Genomic DNA, 17,045 nt, shown 5'->3' with positions numbered 1-17,045 from the left:
AGTAGCTAGAATTAGTAAACTTGCTTGCTGGTCTGTACAACTTGCAATATTTAGAAAGGCTAATTTTAAATAAATGTGTTCCACCTTTTTTAATGTAAGGAGGGACGGCCTAAAGTAACAACTAATTTATAAGACTAAGAGACAACCTAAATTAACATCTAATATTTAATATGGAAGTCATATTTTATCACCAAGGTTCAAGTCAAACTCTTGTTCACAGGTTAGACTTCACACACAGCCGAACAAAGATATATACAATCATTTTAATATCACTTGGCGCTAATACTATTCAATAAGGTGTAAGAAACAAATCAATGATTAGATGAATCTAAAGATTCAAACCAATTAAATTAATTCATTTGGATATACATAAAAAAAAAAATCCAATATGTTTGAATAAACAAACATTGCTAATTTTTAGATATTTGAAAATAACTTTCTTAAGTTTGTTAAAAATATCAACCCGGTTGAAACAAACCAAACCAACTTACTTGTTTTTCACTAGTTTGATTTGCTTCAAATTTCATAAGTAATTACTGTAAAAAACCAAACCAATATTTTTACTAGTTTAGGTTAATTATTTTCTCACAAACCCCAAACCAAACTGGCTCATTATATTATACAACTTTACGATAGAACACAATTTCATCTCACTAACAATTCAGATGGTAGATGTATAGACATGTGATAGGTTGGGTTGTGTGTTCGAACCAACAATTGCTTACTTTTCAACATTTAGTGTATATGAGTTCCGCTTGAAGGTTCTTGAAAAAAGAAAAAGTGTTCCTGACTATTAAAGGAAGTACGAGGTTTTTTCGAACCGGTTCACTTCTGATATATGCTTTATGTTTTTAATTTTCACTTTAACTAATAAAATATAAGGTTATAATAAGATAATAATTTCCACACTATTTACTATTACTACTTCTGGGAATAGTTAAAATATTTTTAGAAATTTTGAGAATGCAAAATTATTATTTTTGTTATTTCTGAAATATGTTTTCCCTTTTATATTTCTAAGTTGTGTTGTCTATTAGTATTAAGTTTTGATGTGTAAAAAATATTCTTAAATAATTGTCAACCATTACCGATTCTGGTTCTTCCATGCAACGCGGAAACCTTTGAATTGAGATTTTTAATTTGAACCAAAAGCAACCAATAACAAAAGATTACGCCATTTAAGAATGTAGAAGTAGAACAAACACACCCTTCACCTTAACTATATATACGCTCCTTAAATATAGCTAGCAGAGCAAAAACAACAAAATCTAGTCCACAACAAATAACAAAAACATTATATAGATTTTGTCATGGCTAACATCCTCAACCTGAAACAGTTACTCACTTTAGCATTAATTCTCTTTGCCCTAGCCACCAAAAGTTCCACAAGCACACCATCACCATCATCATCATCAATCACACGTGTGAAAGGTATTTACTGGTTAGAAAATCCATTTTTCCCTCCATCTATAGTAGACACATCACTCTTTACTCACATCTTCTACTCATTCCTCACACCCAACAACATCACCTACAAACTTGAAATTTCATCTTCTCAAATCTTATCCCTCAACACTTTCACCAAAACCTTCAAAACCAAATCCCCTCCTGCAGCTACTCTCTTTGCCATTGGAGGTGCAGGTAGCAATTCATCCTTATTCGCTTTCATCGCCTCCGACCCCACCGCACGTGCCGCCTTCATTAACTCTACAATCGACGTTGCTCGTACGTTTGGATTCGATGGAATCGACTTGGATTGGGAGTTTCCTAAAAACACGAAAGAAATGAACGACCTCGGAGAATTGCTCTTCCAATGGCGAAAAGCAATTTCCGACGAAGGCGCCACCACCGGCCGGCCACCATTGCTTCTCACCGCCGCAGTTTACTTCGCTGTGAATTTTTCCATCTACGGTGAACCACGGATGTATCCGGTTAATTCTATTAACGAGAATTTGGATTGGGTTAACGTTATGAGTTATGATCTTCGTGGGCCACGGAGTAATAAAACCGGGGCTCCATCCGGAACATTTGACCCGAAAAGTAATGTTAGTGTGGTGAGTGGGTTGCTTTCATGGATCCAGAGTGGGGTTGAGCCGGAAAAGTTAGTTATGGGTATGCCACTTTATGGGAAGTCATGGAAACTCAGAGATCCGAATGTGCATGGAATCGGGGCACCGAGTGTTGGGCCGGGTCCTGGGGTTGATGGTGTAATGGCGTATTTCCAAGTGTTTGATTTGAATAGACAAACAAGTGCTAAAGTGGAGTATGACGTGGATACTGCCTCCGTTTATTCCTATAGTGGGAGTACGTGGATCGGATACGATAATCCATTTACGGTATCTATTAAGGTTGGGTTTGCTCAAGCTCTTAAACTTCGTGGCTATTTCTTTTGGGTTGCAGGTTTGGATACTACTGATTGGAAAATCTCAACTCAAGGTAAATTAAACATTTAGTGCATCAATATAATTAATTGAGTAATAACTAATCAATTACTTTTTTTTTTTGAAGGAACTAATCAATTACTTGTTAAAAAAACTAATCAATTAGGGATGAACAATAGAACATAATTGTCTTTGTTTAAAAACGAACATGATATAACAAATTTAAGAGTTATAAATTATAATTGAATGTGGTATAAAATAATTTTACACAATGATGAGTGCATATTCATTATTATTAAATTGTCTTTTTTTGTTGTTGTTGAGAAAATGCAGCTTCGAAAGCCTGGAAGCTTGTTTGAATAAGACTGAAGAAGTGAATTCAGACCTGTGATGACTTGCATGGTTCCGTTGTCAATTGTTTCATCATTTATGTAGTGGAAGTTTGAACTATATATTCAACGTTATAATGGTTAAATAACTGAGTAGACAATGCACAATTAGATGGCATTGAAGAAAGCATGAAGGGGGAATGTTCTACATTTCTGTGGATTTTTTCTCCCCTATTTCACTCAATTTTAAGTTATGATTGTAATTTATGATTCTTTGTAGTGTCCTACGTGTTTTCTTTATAAAATATTATATTCTTGTGCAATACTTTGGTACGTATTTGTTTGTCTGTTCTTTAATGTTTTAAAAAACAATTATGGAACTGTTGTTGAACTTGGAAGTTAACTGAGGTATTTGTTAATAACTTTCAGTCATGATTTTCTTTCTTCAAGCAATTATCATGATGAAGAAACTTTATATATCCCTCAGCTATGGATTTTCTAATTACTTCGAGGAGCGTTAAGTATGGTGTTTTCAGCTACTAAACCAAGAAATGTATAAAGTAAAGATAAAGAGATCAAATGATTTAAATAGTTTATTTGATTGATTGTGTGTGTCAAATAAAACGTACAAGTCCAGTATTTAGAGGTGAACACTAGTCCTAATGGTCAAAATGATGTGACCTACAAAGATTAACCTCACTTGACTATTTACATGGGTAATGCCTAAGTGTTCTCCCAGTGAGGGATACAAGGCTCCCCACGTTCGGCTTGAAGTCTTCCACTTAGTGGCGTAATCCATTAATATAATCTACATGTGCACAAATGTCTACATAACGTGCCCGTGTGCTCATCGCTCCCTTCGGTTAGATGCGCGCTATAATCATGGAGCACGAGTTAAATGCTTAATTATCCAATTTCATTGAGCTTTGGCTAAGTCTAATGTGTTCATTACCTTCGTATATATACTTCTAAAGACTCGAGAGATTTAACCGACACTCATTCAACTATATTAACGCTCGCCTAACTTGCTATCGTTTGAGGGATATTTTTCTAAATCGCCTATCCACCAATTTTAGCTAACACGATATTTATTTGTAAGTGTATACAAATTCCTTTTTTGCGTTGCATTATCGATTAGTTATGAGCAGTGAGATGATATGACGTAAATTGAAACTACTACATGTAAATGGTGTTATCATTGTGCTCATCTCGTTCGCTCTTCTTATTGTGATAATGTGTATAAATTACAAACTATAGTTTTATGAAATTTTGATTAAAATGATTTTGATTTTGATTAAAATTATAGGTATAGATAATAGATTTTTTGCACTTTATATTGTAACAAAGTATATTTATCTTTTCAATGATACCAACAATATAACAAATATAATATAAATTCTTATCATTTTAAATGACACCAACAAAATAACATTTTTATAGTCAAATTTGTTTAAGAGTATAATTGGAAGTGAAAAATTTAGCCCAAAACCATGTATTCTCTTTGTATATAGTATAGATATAAATTATTATTATTATTACTACTACTACTACTAGCGTTCGTAAGGGAATTTTGTGTCCGTCTCGTCCACTCTTTTTATTGCGCTAATGCGTATAAATTACGAACAATATTTTTGTATGAAATTGTGATAAAAATTATTTTTATTTTGATTAAAGTTATAGGTATTGGTATTAGATATTTTGCACTTTCATATTGTAACTAATTATGCTTATCTTTTTCAATAACATCAACAATATAACAAATATAATATAAAGTCTTATCTTTTTGAATAACACAAACAAAATAGCATTCTTATAGTTTTTTTAAAGGTATAATTGGAAGTGAAAAAACCCAACTCAAATTCATGTATTCACTTAAAGATATATTTTTCCTATTTTAATGGGATAGTCCTATTTTAATGAGATTTATTTTTTAATTAATATTTTAGATAATATTATTAAATGATAAAATTTAACAAAAAAAAGAATGATAAAATAGGTGAGAAAAATGTCACCTCGAAACTTATTTATTCTTTTTATATATAGTAGAGTATAGATATAAACTCAAGTGGTAAATTAGGAAGAGAGATATAGGGAATCAAAGGAATAGGAAAAAAAGGGTGAGGAATTATGAAAACTAGTAGAGGTGTGGGAGAAGGTATACGTATAGGTATCAAAATATCAGAATTCTTTAAAATAATTTTTTTTATGGCACAACTTTAATATGGATGGATGGATCCACTTGCTACCGTACATGCATGTATCGGTACCAAGTATGTCTAATTAGTAAACTTGCTGGTTTGTACGACTTGCAATATTTAGAAAAGCTAATTTTAAATTAGTTCCACCTTCTTGAATGTAAGGAAGGACGTCCTAAAGTACTAATTTATACCCCATATGCTAGGAGTAGGAGACAACCTAAAGTAACATCTAATATTTAACAAGGCAGTTCCCAAAATAATATTTAAAAAGGCAAAACAAATCATTTTAAGTCAAGATCAAAATTCCTCCTATAACAATTGTTCACAGACCACAGTTCACACACAGCCGAACAAAGCTATTGTCTACCGTCCTTCTTAGCCATAATTAAGTTAATACCAAGTTGCCACGATTCGACACAGTTTCATCTCATTAATAACGAGTTTTTTTATCTGAAGGAAGCCAATTTTTTTTATTAATATAGTTAAATTATTAAAATTGTCTACAAGTTGTATCGTTTTACTCAATCCTTAAATTTATTCACAAAGGTTTTCTCCTAAAAAAAGGAGTTTGTGTTGGTACATTGTCATATCTATTGTTCATTCACAAAAAAAAAATATGTGAATTAAATAGAAATTATGATAAAAAATATATATATTTTCGGTCTTATAAATTTGGACAAATGATTTGTTAAAGAAACTCATATTTTAGGATGAAGGAGTATTATTAATATTAATGGATTAATCAATCATTAGAAGATTTTGAGCTAATTGTATTTCATTCCGTACAGGAAAACAAACGCTTGTAATTAGTTGTTTTTTTTTTTGGTCAAGTGTTGTTTGTTTGTTTTTTTTTTGTTGGTGAGCTAAACAATTTGTTGTTTGTTTAAACGAAAAGAGAATTCCTAAACCGAATTGTAATAATCGAATAAAAAACTAATCCAAAGGGCCATGGACGGCTGTGTGCTCACGATTATATTTACTGTTTACATCCTCACATACTCTTTGACAAGTTTGGTGGCCACGTAAAATAGAGATAGATAGAATAAATAAAAGATTTAGTTAGATTAGATAATATTCCAAACTCAACGATGCTTAAGTATGATTAATGTCGAACAGTCGAAGGATGGATAGTTCCGGGTTTGATAACCAGACACTAACATTTTTTCTTTACCTAAATGATTGGAGTTCAAATTAAATTGAAAAATAAATGATCATTACCAAGCTTTTTCTTTTCTTATTGAGGTATTTCATCTTTGGGTCTTATTTCAGTTAAAAGGAAATAACTCATTTTGTGTGTTCAAAAAATTCTCAAACAAAATTAGTTGCAATTGGGGAATATTTTCTACCTATAATATGATTAAAAAGAATATAGTAATGATTGTCAACCATTTCCTTCGAGTCTTCCATGCAACGCGGGAACCTTTGAGTTGAGATTTGATTCGAACCAATAACAAAAGATTATGCCAGCTTTTAAATAAAAGTGACATGCCATTATTCCCACTTAAGAATGTTGAACACGCCCCTTCACCTTAACTATATATAGTATCCAAATCCATAGTGCTATATATATGTTCCTTATAACTACCTCATCATTAAGCAAAAATACAAACTAGTCCACAAATAACCAAAACATTATATAGATTTTGTCATGGCAAACTTCCTCAAACTCAAACAGTTGCTAACTTTAGTATTAATTCTCTTTGCCCTAGCCACCAAAAGTTCCACAAGCACACCATCACCATCACCATCACCATCACCATCATCATCAACCACACGTGTGAAAGGCATATACTGGATAGAAAACCCACTTTTCCCTCCATCTTCAATAGATACATCACTTTTCACTCACATTTTCTACGCTTTTGTTTTACCCAACAAATTCACTTACAAGCTAGAAGAAGAAGAAGAAGGTTCAACTACTGTAGCCACCTCCCTCGCTACTTTCACCAACACTTTCAAAACTAAAACCCCTCCCGTTCCTACTCTCCTTTCCATTGGAGGTGCAGCTAGCAATTCCACACTCTTTGCTTTCATCGCCTCTGACCCCACTGCACGCGCTACCTTCATCAACTCTACAATTGAAGTCGCTCGAACGTTTGGATTCGATGGAATCGACTTCGATTGGGAGTTTCCTAAAACCACAAAAGAAATGAATGACTTTGGAGAATTGCTTTTCCAATGGCGAAAAGCAATTTCCGACGAAGCAGCCTTCCACCGGCCAACCATCTTTGCTTCTCACCGCCGCTGTTTATTTCGCGGTGAATTTTTTCCTCTCCGGTGAACAGCGGATGTATCCGATTGATTCTATTAACAAGAATTTGGATTGGGTTAACGTTATGAGTTATGATCTTCGCGGGCCGGGTAAAAATGTGACCGGGGCTCCATCTCGGAATGTTTGACTCAAAAAGTAATGTGAGTGTGGTGAGTGGGTTGTTTTCATGGATCCGGGGCGGGGTTGCTCCGGAAAAGATTGTTATGGGTATGCCTCTTTATGGAAAGACATGGAAGCTTCAGGATCCAAATGTGCATGGAATCGGGGCACCGAGTGTTGGGCCGGGCCCCCGGGGTTGATGGTGGATTAATGGCGTATTTTCAAGTTGTGGATTTTAATAAACAAATGGGTGCAAAAGTGGTGTATGACAAGGAGACTGGGTCGGTTTATTCGTATAGTGGGAGTACTTGGATCGGGTATGATGATCCGTTTACGCTTCGTTAAGGTTGGGTTTGCTCAAGCTCTTAAACTACGTGGATATTTCTTTTGGGTTGCCGGTTTGGATACTAGTGATTGGAAAGTCTCAACTCAAGGTAAATTAACACCCTTTCTTAACCATGTAGATGTTTGACAAATTACTTTAGGAGAATTTTTATGGTTTACAAACTAAGTGTGTGATAATTTGTGACAAAAATTGATTTTGCCTCGAATTGGTTTTATAAATTTGATTTTGATTGAATGTAAAATGATTTATGTTTAAATAGTTCTGATCAAAATGGAAAATAATGTATTAGGATGGTTTTGGGGTTTAAGTGGAGATGCTAAGGAGTAGATTGATAAAGAGGTTGATTGTTTGATATCCCACCGAAACATAAAATTAACTATACTAATCTTTGTTTTTTCAAAATAAGTTGTTCGGATCAAAATTGATTTTGGGTGTACATATATAAATAAATTTGAGAATTGATGATATGTTACACCATAAGTTGGAAATATTAGTTTTTAGGTATAATTGATTTGTCTAACCAATCGTGATTTTGAATGGTCCAAACATTGTATACATAGGATATAGATAAGGCATGAAATGAATTTACATAGAGTCATATTCATCGTCTTAAAAATCAACTTTATAAGGATAAGTTAGACCTAACCGATATTAAAAACTTAATAATATGCTTTCAAAGCTTATCGGCATGGTTCTTAATTCTTATGACTTCTTGATATTGATTGTCTAACATAAAGAAATAGCTGTCACTATATAGCATTTTCATGCAATAAACCATAAAATGAGAACTGCCAACCTGAATTTCAATGTTTTTTTTTTTTTTTGTTCACAAAATGCAGCTTCGAAAGCATGGAGGCTTGAGTGAATGAGACTGGAGAAGTGAATTGAGGTCTTGCCTTGCATGGTTCCGTTATCATTCTTTCATCATGCAGGGGAAGTTTGGACTTTATTTATATTCAACGTCAACGGTTAAGTAACTGAATTTGCACAAATTGATGGCATTGGAGAAAACATGACTGACAAGTTTTTCACTTTCCTGTGGATTTTTTTTCCATTCTCAATTCTTATTCTTAGTTATTACGATTATAATAATTTATGATTATTTGTTGTGTCCCACGTGTATTCTTTATTAAGTGTCTTGTACTTTTATCTATGTTCGTTTGATCATTAAATTTTGAATAAGTTTATTTTGGAAGTTTTGTTATTTTTTCTACAAAGGACACTTCTTTTTCTGTATAAAAAGGGAGTTTATTTTTTGAGAAACAAATCTTAGGGGTGTATTGGATTGGGATTTTAAAAGGTTATTTTGGCAAACAAAATCCCGCAGATTTTAAAAGACTTTGTGTGATTGTATTGATTTTATGGGATTTTAAAAGACTTTTTTAAAATGACTTTTACAATCAGGATTTTGAACACAAGATTTTAATGGATTTATAACACAGATTTGTAAAGATTTCAATAGACTTTATGAAATTTTAAAGATTTAAGAGGATCACATGGATTCTTAAGAAAAATTCAAAATGACAAGAGTGAATGAAAAAAATTATGAACTTAAAATATGAAATTGACTAATAATAATTACAATAATAACAAGTTACTCAAAATAAAAAAATAAAATATTAATATTACTAATAAATAATAATAATAATAACAAAACGTTGCAAAAGTAATGTAAGGTATACAAACAAGAACAAAATAATCAGCTAAAAAACAAATAATAATAATTTAGAAGAAAAACATTGACTTAAAAATCTTAACACGTAAAAATTAATCTGTAATATTTACTGTGTACAAGAAAATGGCTTATGAATAAGCATGGTGAACAGGGAACAACAGTAGCAGTAGTAGTCAGGGCTTATGAATAATAACAAGAAAAGGTATCAGTGTGGTATGAGAAAAGAACAAAATAAAAATTATGAGAGTCTTGAAAAGTCTCAAGGATATTTGTGAGATTGTAGAATGAGCATGTTATGTGTAATTTTAATTAAAAAGTCTCACAAAATCCATTCCATAGAAGAATCCATTAAAATCTGGATATTTTTGAATACCAACGGACATTTTATAAGTCACCCAAAGCCTCATTTGAATACCACCGGATTTCATTGCCTTGAACAAAAAGTCTTGATTGTCTTAATTGAATACCACTAGATTTATTTATATTTTATAAAAGTCTTGATTGAATACCACAAGACTTTTTTATTTTTAAAAAGTCTATTAAAATCCCATGAAATCTAAATTCAATACACCCCCTTAGATTAACAACTAATGAGAACAGTCCTCTCCAAAAAAAAAAAATATGAGAACGGTAACATTATTAAATGGATTTTTTAATCTTTAAGAGGAATATAACTATTTTTTAAAGTAAATTTGCATTTAATTGGACAAAACACAATAAAAGAAAATAGTTACAAATGGCTGTCCATTTTAATTGGTTGTTGATTCCATTTGTATAATCAGCTATCAAAAACTGTTTACCAATCAGTGAATTGGGGGAATGTCAAGATACTATAGCTATAGCTATAACAATGAAAAATAATAAAGGACTGGTAGTGTTTGGTTGATACTCTCTCAGTCTCACATTCAGATTCAAACTTTAAATTTAGTTAAGACTCTCGTTAGACAGACCAAATATGCAGGTTTGAAAAAGTTTTATCACAGAAATGGTTAACATACAAAAAAGATGTTAAAAAAGAAATATGTCACTAGGAAACAAAATTGCATCAAAACAATATCCCCAAAGTATGTAAAACTCAAGAATTAAGATAGCTTTGACAGTTGACCCTATATTGAGGTGTTGCAACATATGACTAATCAATGACAATATTAGCAGAAAACTGCAAAAAGATTACTCAGAACAGTCATATACAATTGTTAATCAGCTTCAATCTGTATTCTGGTTCGGAGTATGAGTGAAGTTGAACTGAAACTTCAGGAGGTTATAACTATATTGTCTTTTCTTTTTCTTTCAACCAATCAACAAAATTGTCGACAATCACTGGCCAGGCTTGACTGGAATCATAACTTTGAAGGTCAGTAAAGCTTACCTGGCAGCAACAAAATGTTAACATCTTTTGTGAGTGTGATTTCTTTAAATGGACACAATAACAGCATCAATAAACTATGTTAATGAAATGCACAACTTATGCAAAATATACTACACATTGTAGACAATTAGACATGTTTCATAACAGCAGAGACCATATATGCAGATAAAGAGTGCGCATGAGTTAGCAACAACAACAACCAAGATTCCACTTAGTGGGCTCGGCAAATTGATCTCTAAGTCTTTCTTTGTAGTGTCTCTTAAATGGACTAAATCTGTCTACATTTATTCAAGCTCAAGTCATTAATGCTCAATCAAGTTTTTTCAATTTATTAACAAATAACAAACAAAGTCTACCTTAACTTAGACCATTATATAAATGATATTAACAAACAAGCTCAAACTTAACTTAGACCATTATCCAAGTGAACCAAGTACAAACTTTATAAGCTTGACAACAAAAGCTTATGAATAACTCTCATGAGTGAGTGTGTTTGTGTCAATAGAATAACAAAAAATATAATATTAGATAAAGAAATGGGTAAAAATAATAGTAATAACTTATATATCACTGTTACTAAATACATTCGAATTTTATATAAGGAACTATACCTTACTCCATGATCAAATATTTTCTTTTACATCCTTTCTCTTTCTATTTTTTTACGACATAAAAAATTAGTACATTTACAATATTTCAAGAAAAAAAAAAAAAAAAGTGATAAAGGGACAGCAAACAACAAGCTACATAAGCCAAACTTGAATTTCATATTTGTAAATAAGTCAATACCAAGTTTCAAATTTCACATGCCAAGCCTTAGCTTCAAGTGCTTAGCATGACTCGAATTATTTACAAACCTCTATACAATTTTTATCTAAGTGTGTTAAATAACATAAAAATTATTTACAAACCTCTATACAATTTTTATCTAAGTGTGTTAATAACATAAAAATATATGAACATTTTGTAGTTGAGATTTGAGAGTCATGGGTTTAAGAGTTAAGTAGATCCCACAAAATCGACATGTAAGGAGAGAATTGTCTAAACTTTATAAGCTCTAAAGAGTTCTTGTCTCCAGCCTATGTGCAACTTGGGTTTTTTTCCAACGCCACCTATGTCCAGCAATGTTGTGTTTGGTGTGTGGATAATACAGTGGCTCATTAAGGTGACAATTGTCTATGCTTCAGAAGCTCTTAAACAGTCCTTATATATGGGACTTAAGTTTTTCCTAATAGATGAAAAAGGTAAACTCACTCAGTTGAAAACAAAATGTACTAGGTATACTCACTAAATTCACAAATCATAAGAATGGTATAAGCCGACCACACATAATAGGCTTCTCTGTTGTATGATGAATTTCTAATGATAAAAAGTACAAGGCATACTCACTAAATTCACAAATCATAAGGCTGTGGTATAAGATGACCACACATAACAGGTTGATGTCTGTTGTATGATGAATTTCTGATTCCAATGGACCTCAATCAGATAAAAACTCAAGAAAGGGTAAAGTAAACAAATCATAGCATTACCTCTTTAAAAAACCGATAAAAATTTCTCCAGTGATCCATTGTTAGCGCTCTGTATTCATTCTGGATCTGCCAAGAAAAAACAACCATTAGAAAATAATTTATGAATACGGAATTAAAATTCTTCTAATCAAAATTTTCCACCCAAACAACATAACTTTAGAGTGTCATTGAGAAAAATCTTTTCTATCACTGGATTTCATATTCAATACATTACAACGAAAAATATTTCCAGGATGTAACCAACTTTGTATCATGAACCACGAAATAAACAAAACTTCATGCGTACGACTGGCTACAAGTATGGAACAACTACTAATACAAGAAAGTAACATTGACATTCTTCACAATCTAACATGGTTGTGCTGGACATCAATGAATGTCATTGTCCCAAATTACATACAACTTAAAAGATCAAACGCAGAGCTGAGTAGCATAAAGTAACAACTTAGGATTCAACAAAAAGAAATACAAACACCTACTCACCTTTAGATACTCTGTTAATAAATTGACTTGAGAAGGGAATTCGGATCCCAGAACAATAGTACACAGCTCACATATGGTCTCAATATCTATGCTCCTTTGCTTATCCTCTGAAAGTATTAATCAGTGTTCAAACAGATTCACAAAGTGGTGAAGAAAAAATCATCAAGGCAGCAATATAATTATGTATCACAACCAGTCTGAATTACAGTTGAAAAATAAACCCGAGAAGACTAAGCTTACCTGTGAGGCAATATTTGAATGCATAGGAATAAAAATCCTCAAAACTTTCTGGAACCATCACCTACCCAAGACCAAAAAAAAAGGAAATAAATTGCATCAAAACCTTATTAGGGACATCCGTAAATAATTGCTAATCTCAACAAGAACACAATGAACTTCATAAGTATTTTATAGCTGGGAAAGGAAAAAAACCTCTTTCTTCAGTCCATTCATTGCTTTTTTTAATTTTGGGAGTGTGTCGGCCCCTAAACATTTGAGACCTCTTCGCCATTCATCCTATTCAAAGAAAGAAAGAAAGAGCTGTGATCATGACATATACAAAATCAAGTAATACTACGAGAAGGATATTCAAGTTGTCTAAACTGATGATGATATGAATGGCGTATCAAGTATCAACAGTATAAATGGATTGTAGTTTGGATCATGGCATCCAACAGTCTTGTGCTTTCACACAAAAACCAAAAGTTTCACTGTATAGCTATCAGCCGTATTGTTAACTCTTCTCTTTTTGAGGTAAGAAAACGTACTTCAGTTTTTAGGGCGGAGAAAAGATTAAGAAAAGGACAGCATTCCAGTGTATTACGATTTAACAGTCTCAAGTTACCTATTTCACTTAGATTGATTCTATTGTCAGCTACTACGAAATTAAATGAACAAAAATGAGAAATTGAACCTCCCCTCGTCTTGGACTCACACATGCAGACACACACAATTTAAAGTTCAAACCACTGCTTGTCAAAATCACTCTTACACCATTGAATAACTTTTCACGGAATAAACTATTATTAGCTGGATTCAGTGTTCAGGTCATACATATCAACAAGACCTATTTAACAGTACTTTGTATACATCAAAATTGACTTGATATATACTTTTAAAATATGTTGAAACAAGAATAATTTGATTACAATACCATTGTTATTGTTCAACTGTCAGACAGATAAGAAAAACACAGTTTATGTGTGTGTGAATATATACTAAAACATATAAATATTAAGCAATGCATTCCATAACAAACATGACAGTGTTGTCAATTGCATAAAATAGCAATTTGTTCAAATTCTGCTATGCTAAAGGACTATATTGTCAAAATAGTCTTATTTGATGACAGTTTATACTAAATATCATATCAAACAATAGTGATTTGTTCAAATAGCACTACCCTATAACGGCATAGCGCCACAATATGCATGTGTCCCATGGAAAAAAAAGTGGGGAATAAATAAGCATATGCCTGAATATCTCAATATTTTAAGCACTAAAAAGATTGTGAAGCAAAAAAATTTCTACCAACCTTGGTAAAATAACCCTGCTTTTCAGCATTCATTTTCCTGGTAAGAAAGACATAAATTAAAAAAGTTAAAAAAACGAGTTAAAGATAAACAGTAAAAAATAAATAAAAGAATCCAGTCAGATATGTACCAAGCAAGTATCAGCATCCTAACATCTGTATGGTCCACATTCACATCTTTACAAAGTGCTTCAATCCCATCTGGGCTGACCAACCAAACAAAAAGTATAAAGCATTGCATCAACACTCACATAAGCACAACAAAGTACCATAAAAAATAATCCAAGCACAGTAACTTCCAACGAAACACAGACACCGACACATCAGCACCGATAAAAAATTCAAAAAATGAATTAATTTAATGCAATGACATGTGTCGTTGATGGACATCACGCCTTCCATCGAAGTGTCATAGTGACTCATGTTTTCTCAATTCGAAACCAGATCATACAACAACTAATAACATAACATATAATAATACTTTTACATTAACATTAACATATAATAATAATAATAATAATAATAATAATAATAATAATAATAATAATAATAATAATAATAATAATAATAATAATAATAATAATAATAATACTTACTCAATCATATCCAATGATTTATTTGTGTATGCTTCAAAGAGTTTATCTATCCGTTCAAATTGCTTTGTAGTTGTTCTCTTCGTCTTCGGTTCTGAATAACAACAACAACATGAAATTAAATAAATCAATCTCAAGAAAATAAATCAGATCAAGCAAAATCAGCGAATTAATCATATGAAAAATAATAATCCAATAAATTAAAAATTAATAAAATAGAATTAAGAAGTTAATTTCGTTATTGTTTTGTGACTCGTAAAAACGGAGAACCAATGAGAAAGGAGAAATTGAAGAAGTACCGGTACGAATGGAAGAATCGACGTCAGTGGTTGGTGGGACCGGTTTTCGTTTGGAGCGAGGAGGCATCTTCTTCGTTCGTCTGAAGAATGGTGAAATCGAAGAGCGATTGAGAATGAAATCGAAAGCCCTAGTCGTTGAAAGAAGAAACCCTATTTATTTATTTATTTGTAGAGAATGGTGATGTGAAGAAGAGGAGGGAGGAGCATCGCGTTCAAAGATTGGATGATTGAACAAGGTTTATGTGAGGTTTTATATTTCCTTCCTTGCTTTGGAAAACGTGCTGCTATCTTTTTTTACTTTCTATTTTTTCAATAAATAATAACATTATTTTTACCAAAAATAAGATTATGTCCTTCAATAAATCAAGATTATTTTGACCAAAAATAAGATTATTTCACATCCTTATTGTGAGAAAATGAAAAAACCAAAAAATAGTCACGTGAGTCTAACTCAATTGGTAGGACAAATGGACAATGCATTATTATATGGGGTCGGGGTTCGAACCCCGACACCCCACTTATTCACCTTATAAGGTGAATTCTAGCCACTCCCGACAAAAAAAAAAAACTAAAAAATATTAAAACCAATGCAATAATTAAATATTGTAACTTTTTGAAAAAATATATGAATATATATATATATATATATATATATATATATATATATATATTGTAACTTTTTTTTTTGAAGGAATATATTTTGTAACTTTTTGAAATTTTTTATAAATATATATTTTTATAGAAAGTTGTGAAAGTTTGACTAATATTAAAAAAACATATATAAGGTAAATAGTCTTTTAAATAATATTACACTTTAAAATTTATGACATTTTTTTATAAATAGAATCAAATAAAAAGTTGTTGCAAAACTTCTTATGATAAGAGTTGGAGGGAATTTACTTAAAAAAAAAAGTCGGAGGGAGTTAGATTATACTTATTCGAAATTTGGAGTACTTTTGTTTAGAGGAATAAGCAAAGGAGCATAGATATTGAGACCATATGTGAGCTGTGTACTATTGTTCTGGGTTCTGAATTCCCTTCTCAAGTCAATTTATTAACAGAGTATCTAAAGGTGTTTGGTGTTTATACTCATTAAATTTGTCATGGTGTTGCTTCCGATTTATTTTACTTCCTTCTTCATTGCTCCCACTTGTATTATTTATTTCCTTGAATCTCTTTTAAAATCTTTCTTATCGGGGGAGTGAAGAAGCTAGCAAAATACATTGGTTACATTGGGATAAAGCTTGCTTAGGTATGGAGAATGACAATATGGGGGGTAAGGAGGTTTATTGAATTTAATCTTGTGTTGTCGGGAAAAGTGGAGTTGGCGGTTGTATGTGGATCAAGGAGGGTCGTGGTTCAAAGTTTTGGTCGCTAAGTATGGGGTTAAATAGGGTCGTATTAGGAGAGGTGGGAGAACGACGTCGTTGTGGTGGAAGGATTTGCATGTCATTAGCAAAGGGGTGGAAGGTGGGGTGCGACTTGATTTAAGGAAGGGGTGAGTCGTATTATTGGTAATTGTGAAAACACGTCTTTTTGGTGTGATCCTTGGCCGGAGGGAGGGTGTCTAAGGTCTAGATTTAGCCTTCTCGTTTAATTTATATGTTGCTAGTAATGTTACTTTTGCGGAGATCGGAGACAAAGTCGAAGATTTATAGGCAAAGGTGGCGATGGAGAAGACGATTGTTTGCGTGAAAGGAAGAGCAGGTTGGGTCGTGTGTTTCTCTTTTAAATAACTCCTTTTTTTTTTTTTTTGCAAGATAATGTTGTGGATGAATGAGTTTAGATTCATAACGGCAAGCATGCTTTGCAATTTGGACAGCTTGTATTTGTACTCTTTAGAAGGAGTGTAATACTCAGATTTTTTTCGTAACAAAGAAATTAACGTTGAAGAATTTTATCGATCGTATTAAGCTTCGCTCTTGGTGGTGATCGAAT

The 17,045-nt window shown here is 32.1% G+C and overlaps 2 protein-coding genes and 1 pseudogene across 4 annotated transcripts; 2 read left to right on the top strand and 1 right to left on the bottom strand.

The window, feature by feature from the left end:
* Nucleotides 1-1,238: 1,238 nt before the first annotated feature.
* On the top strand, nucleotides 1,239-3,033 carry LOC146902404 (class V chitinase CHIT5b). The gene is made up of 2 exons (XM_085737437.1): nucleotides 1,239-2,436; nucleotides 2,715-3,033. The coding sequence occupies exons 1-2, from the start codon at nucleotides 1,311-1,313 to the stop codon at nucleotides 2,738-2,740; spliced, it is 1,152 nt and encodes a 383-aa protein (XP_085593563.1). The 5' UTR covers nucleotides 1,239-1,310; the 3' UTR covers nucleotides 2,741-3,033.
* Nucleotides 3,034-6,459: 3,426 nt separating this feature from the next.
* Nucleotides 6,460-8,741, top strand: LOC146902403 (nod factor hydrolase protein 1-like; annotated as a pseudogene). Its single transcript, XR_015022949.1, has 2 exons — nucleotides 6,460-7,713; nucleotides 8,465-8,741. The product of XR_015022949.1 is annotated as a nod factor hydrolase protein 1-like (transcript).
* A 1,567-nt stretch (nucleotides 8,742-10,308) lies between these two features.
* On the bottom strand, nucleotides 10,309-15,328 carry LOC146902402 (uncharacterized). Of its 2 annotated transcripts, none has more exons than XM_085734225.1 (9): nucleotides 15,108-15,328; nucleotides 14,812-14,902; nucleotides 14,347-14,421; nucleotides 14,219-14,255; nucleotides 13,117-13,200; nucleotides 12,925-12,985; nucleotides 12,685-12,791; nucleotides 12,202-12,267; nucleotides 10,309-11,897 (listed from the first exon to the last, which is right to left on the bottom strand). In XM_085734225.1, exons 1-9 carry the CDS (start codon nucleotides 15,172-15,174, stop codon nucleotides 11,874-11,876), a joined length of 612 nt encoding a protein of 203 aa, XP_085590351.1. In that variant the 5' UTR covers nucleotides 15,175-15,328; the 3' UTR covers nucleotides 10,309-11,873. The 2 variants fall into 2 exon arrangements, with proteins under 2 accessions (XP_085590351.1, XP_085590350.1); XM_085734224.1 differs by having other exon boundaries at nucleotides 10,309-10,669.
* Nucleotides 15,329-17,045: the final 1,717 nt, after the last annotated feature.

This window comes from Medicago sativa, chromosome 8 (assembly GCF_051527215.1).
Source record: "Medicago sativa cultivar Bolivia chromosome 8, Bolivia_mono, whole genome shotgun sequence".
NCBI classification, from domain to species: Eukaryota; Viridiplantae; Streptophyta; class Magnoliopsida; order Fabales; family Fabaceae; genus Medicago; species Medicago sativa.
This window is presented reverse-complemented; position numbering and strand designations above follow the sequence as displayed.

Bases quoted from the DNA above. Each gene is read 5' to 3' on its own strand.
- LOC146902404 (XM_085737437.1), top strand. From the start codon at position 1,311: ATGGCTAACATCCTCAACCTGAAACAGTTACTCACTTTAGCATTAATT. The intron at 2,437-2,714 runs GTAAATTAAACA...GAGAAAATGCAG, and splicing joins TTGGAAAATCTCAACTCAAG to CTTCGAAAGCCTGGAAGCTT.
- LOC146902402 (XM_085734224.1), bottom strand. From the start codon at position 15,174: ATGCCTCCTCGCTCCAAACGAAAACCGGTCCCACCAACCACTGACGTC. The intron at 14,422-14,811 runs GTAAGTATTATT...TTGGTTGGTCAG, and splicing joins AAATCATTGGATATGATTGA to CCCAGATGGGATTGAAGCAC. The intron at 10,670-12,201 runs GTAATGCTATGA...TGTTGCTGCCAG, and splicing joins TTTATCGGTTTTTTAAAGAG to GTAAGCTTTACTGACCTTCA.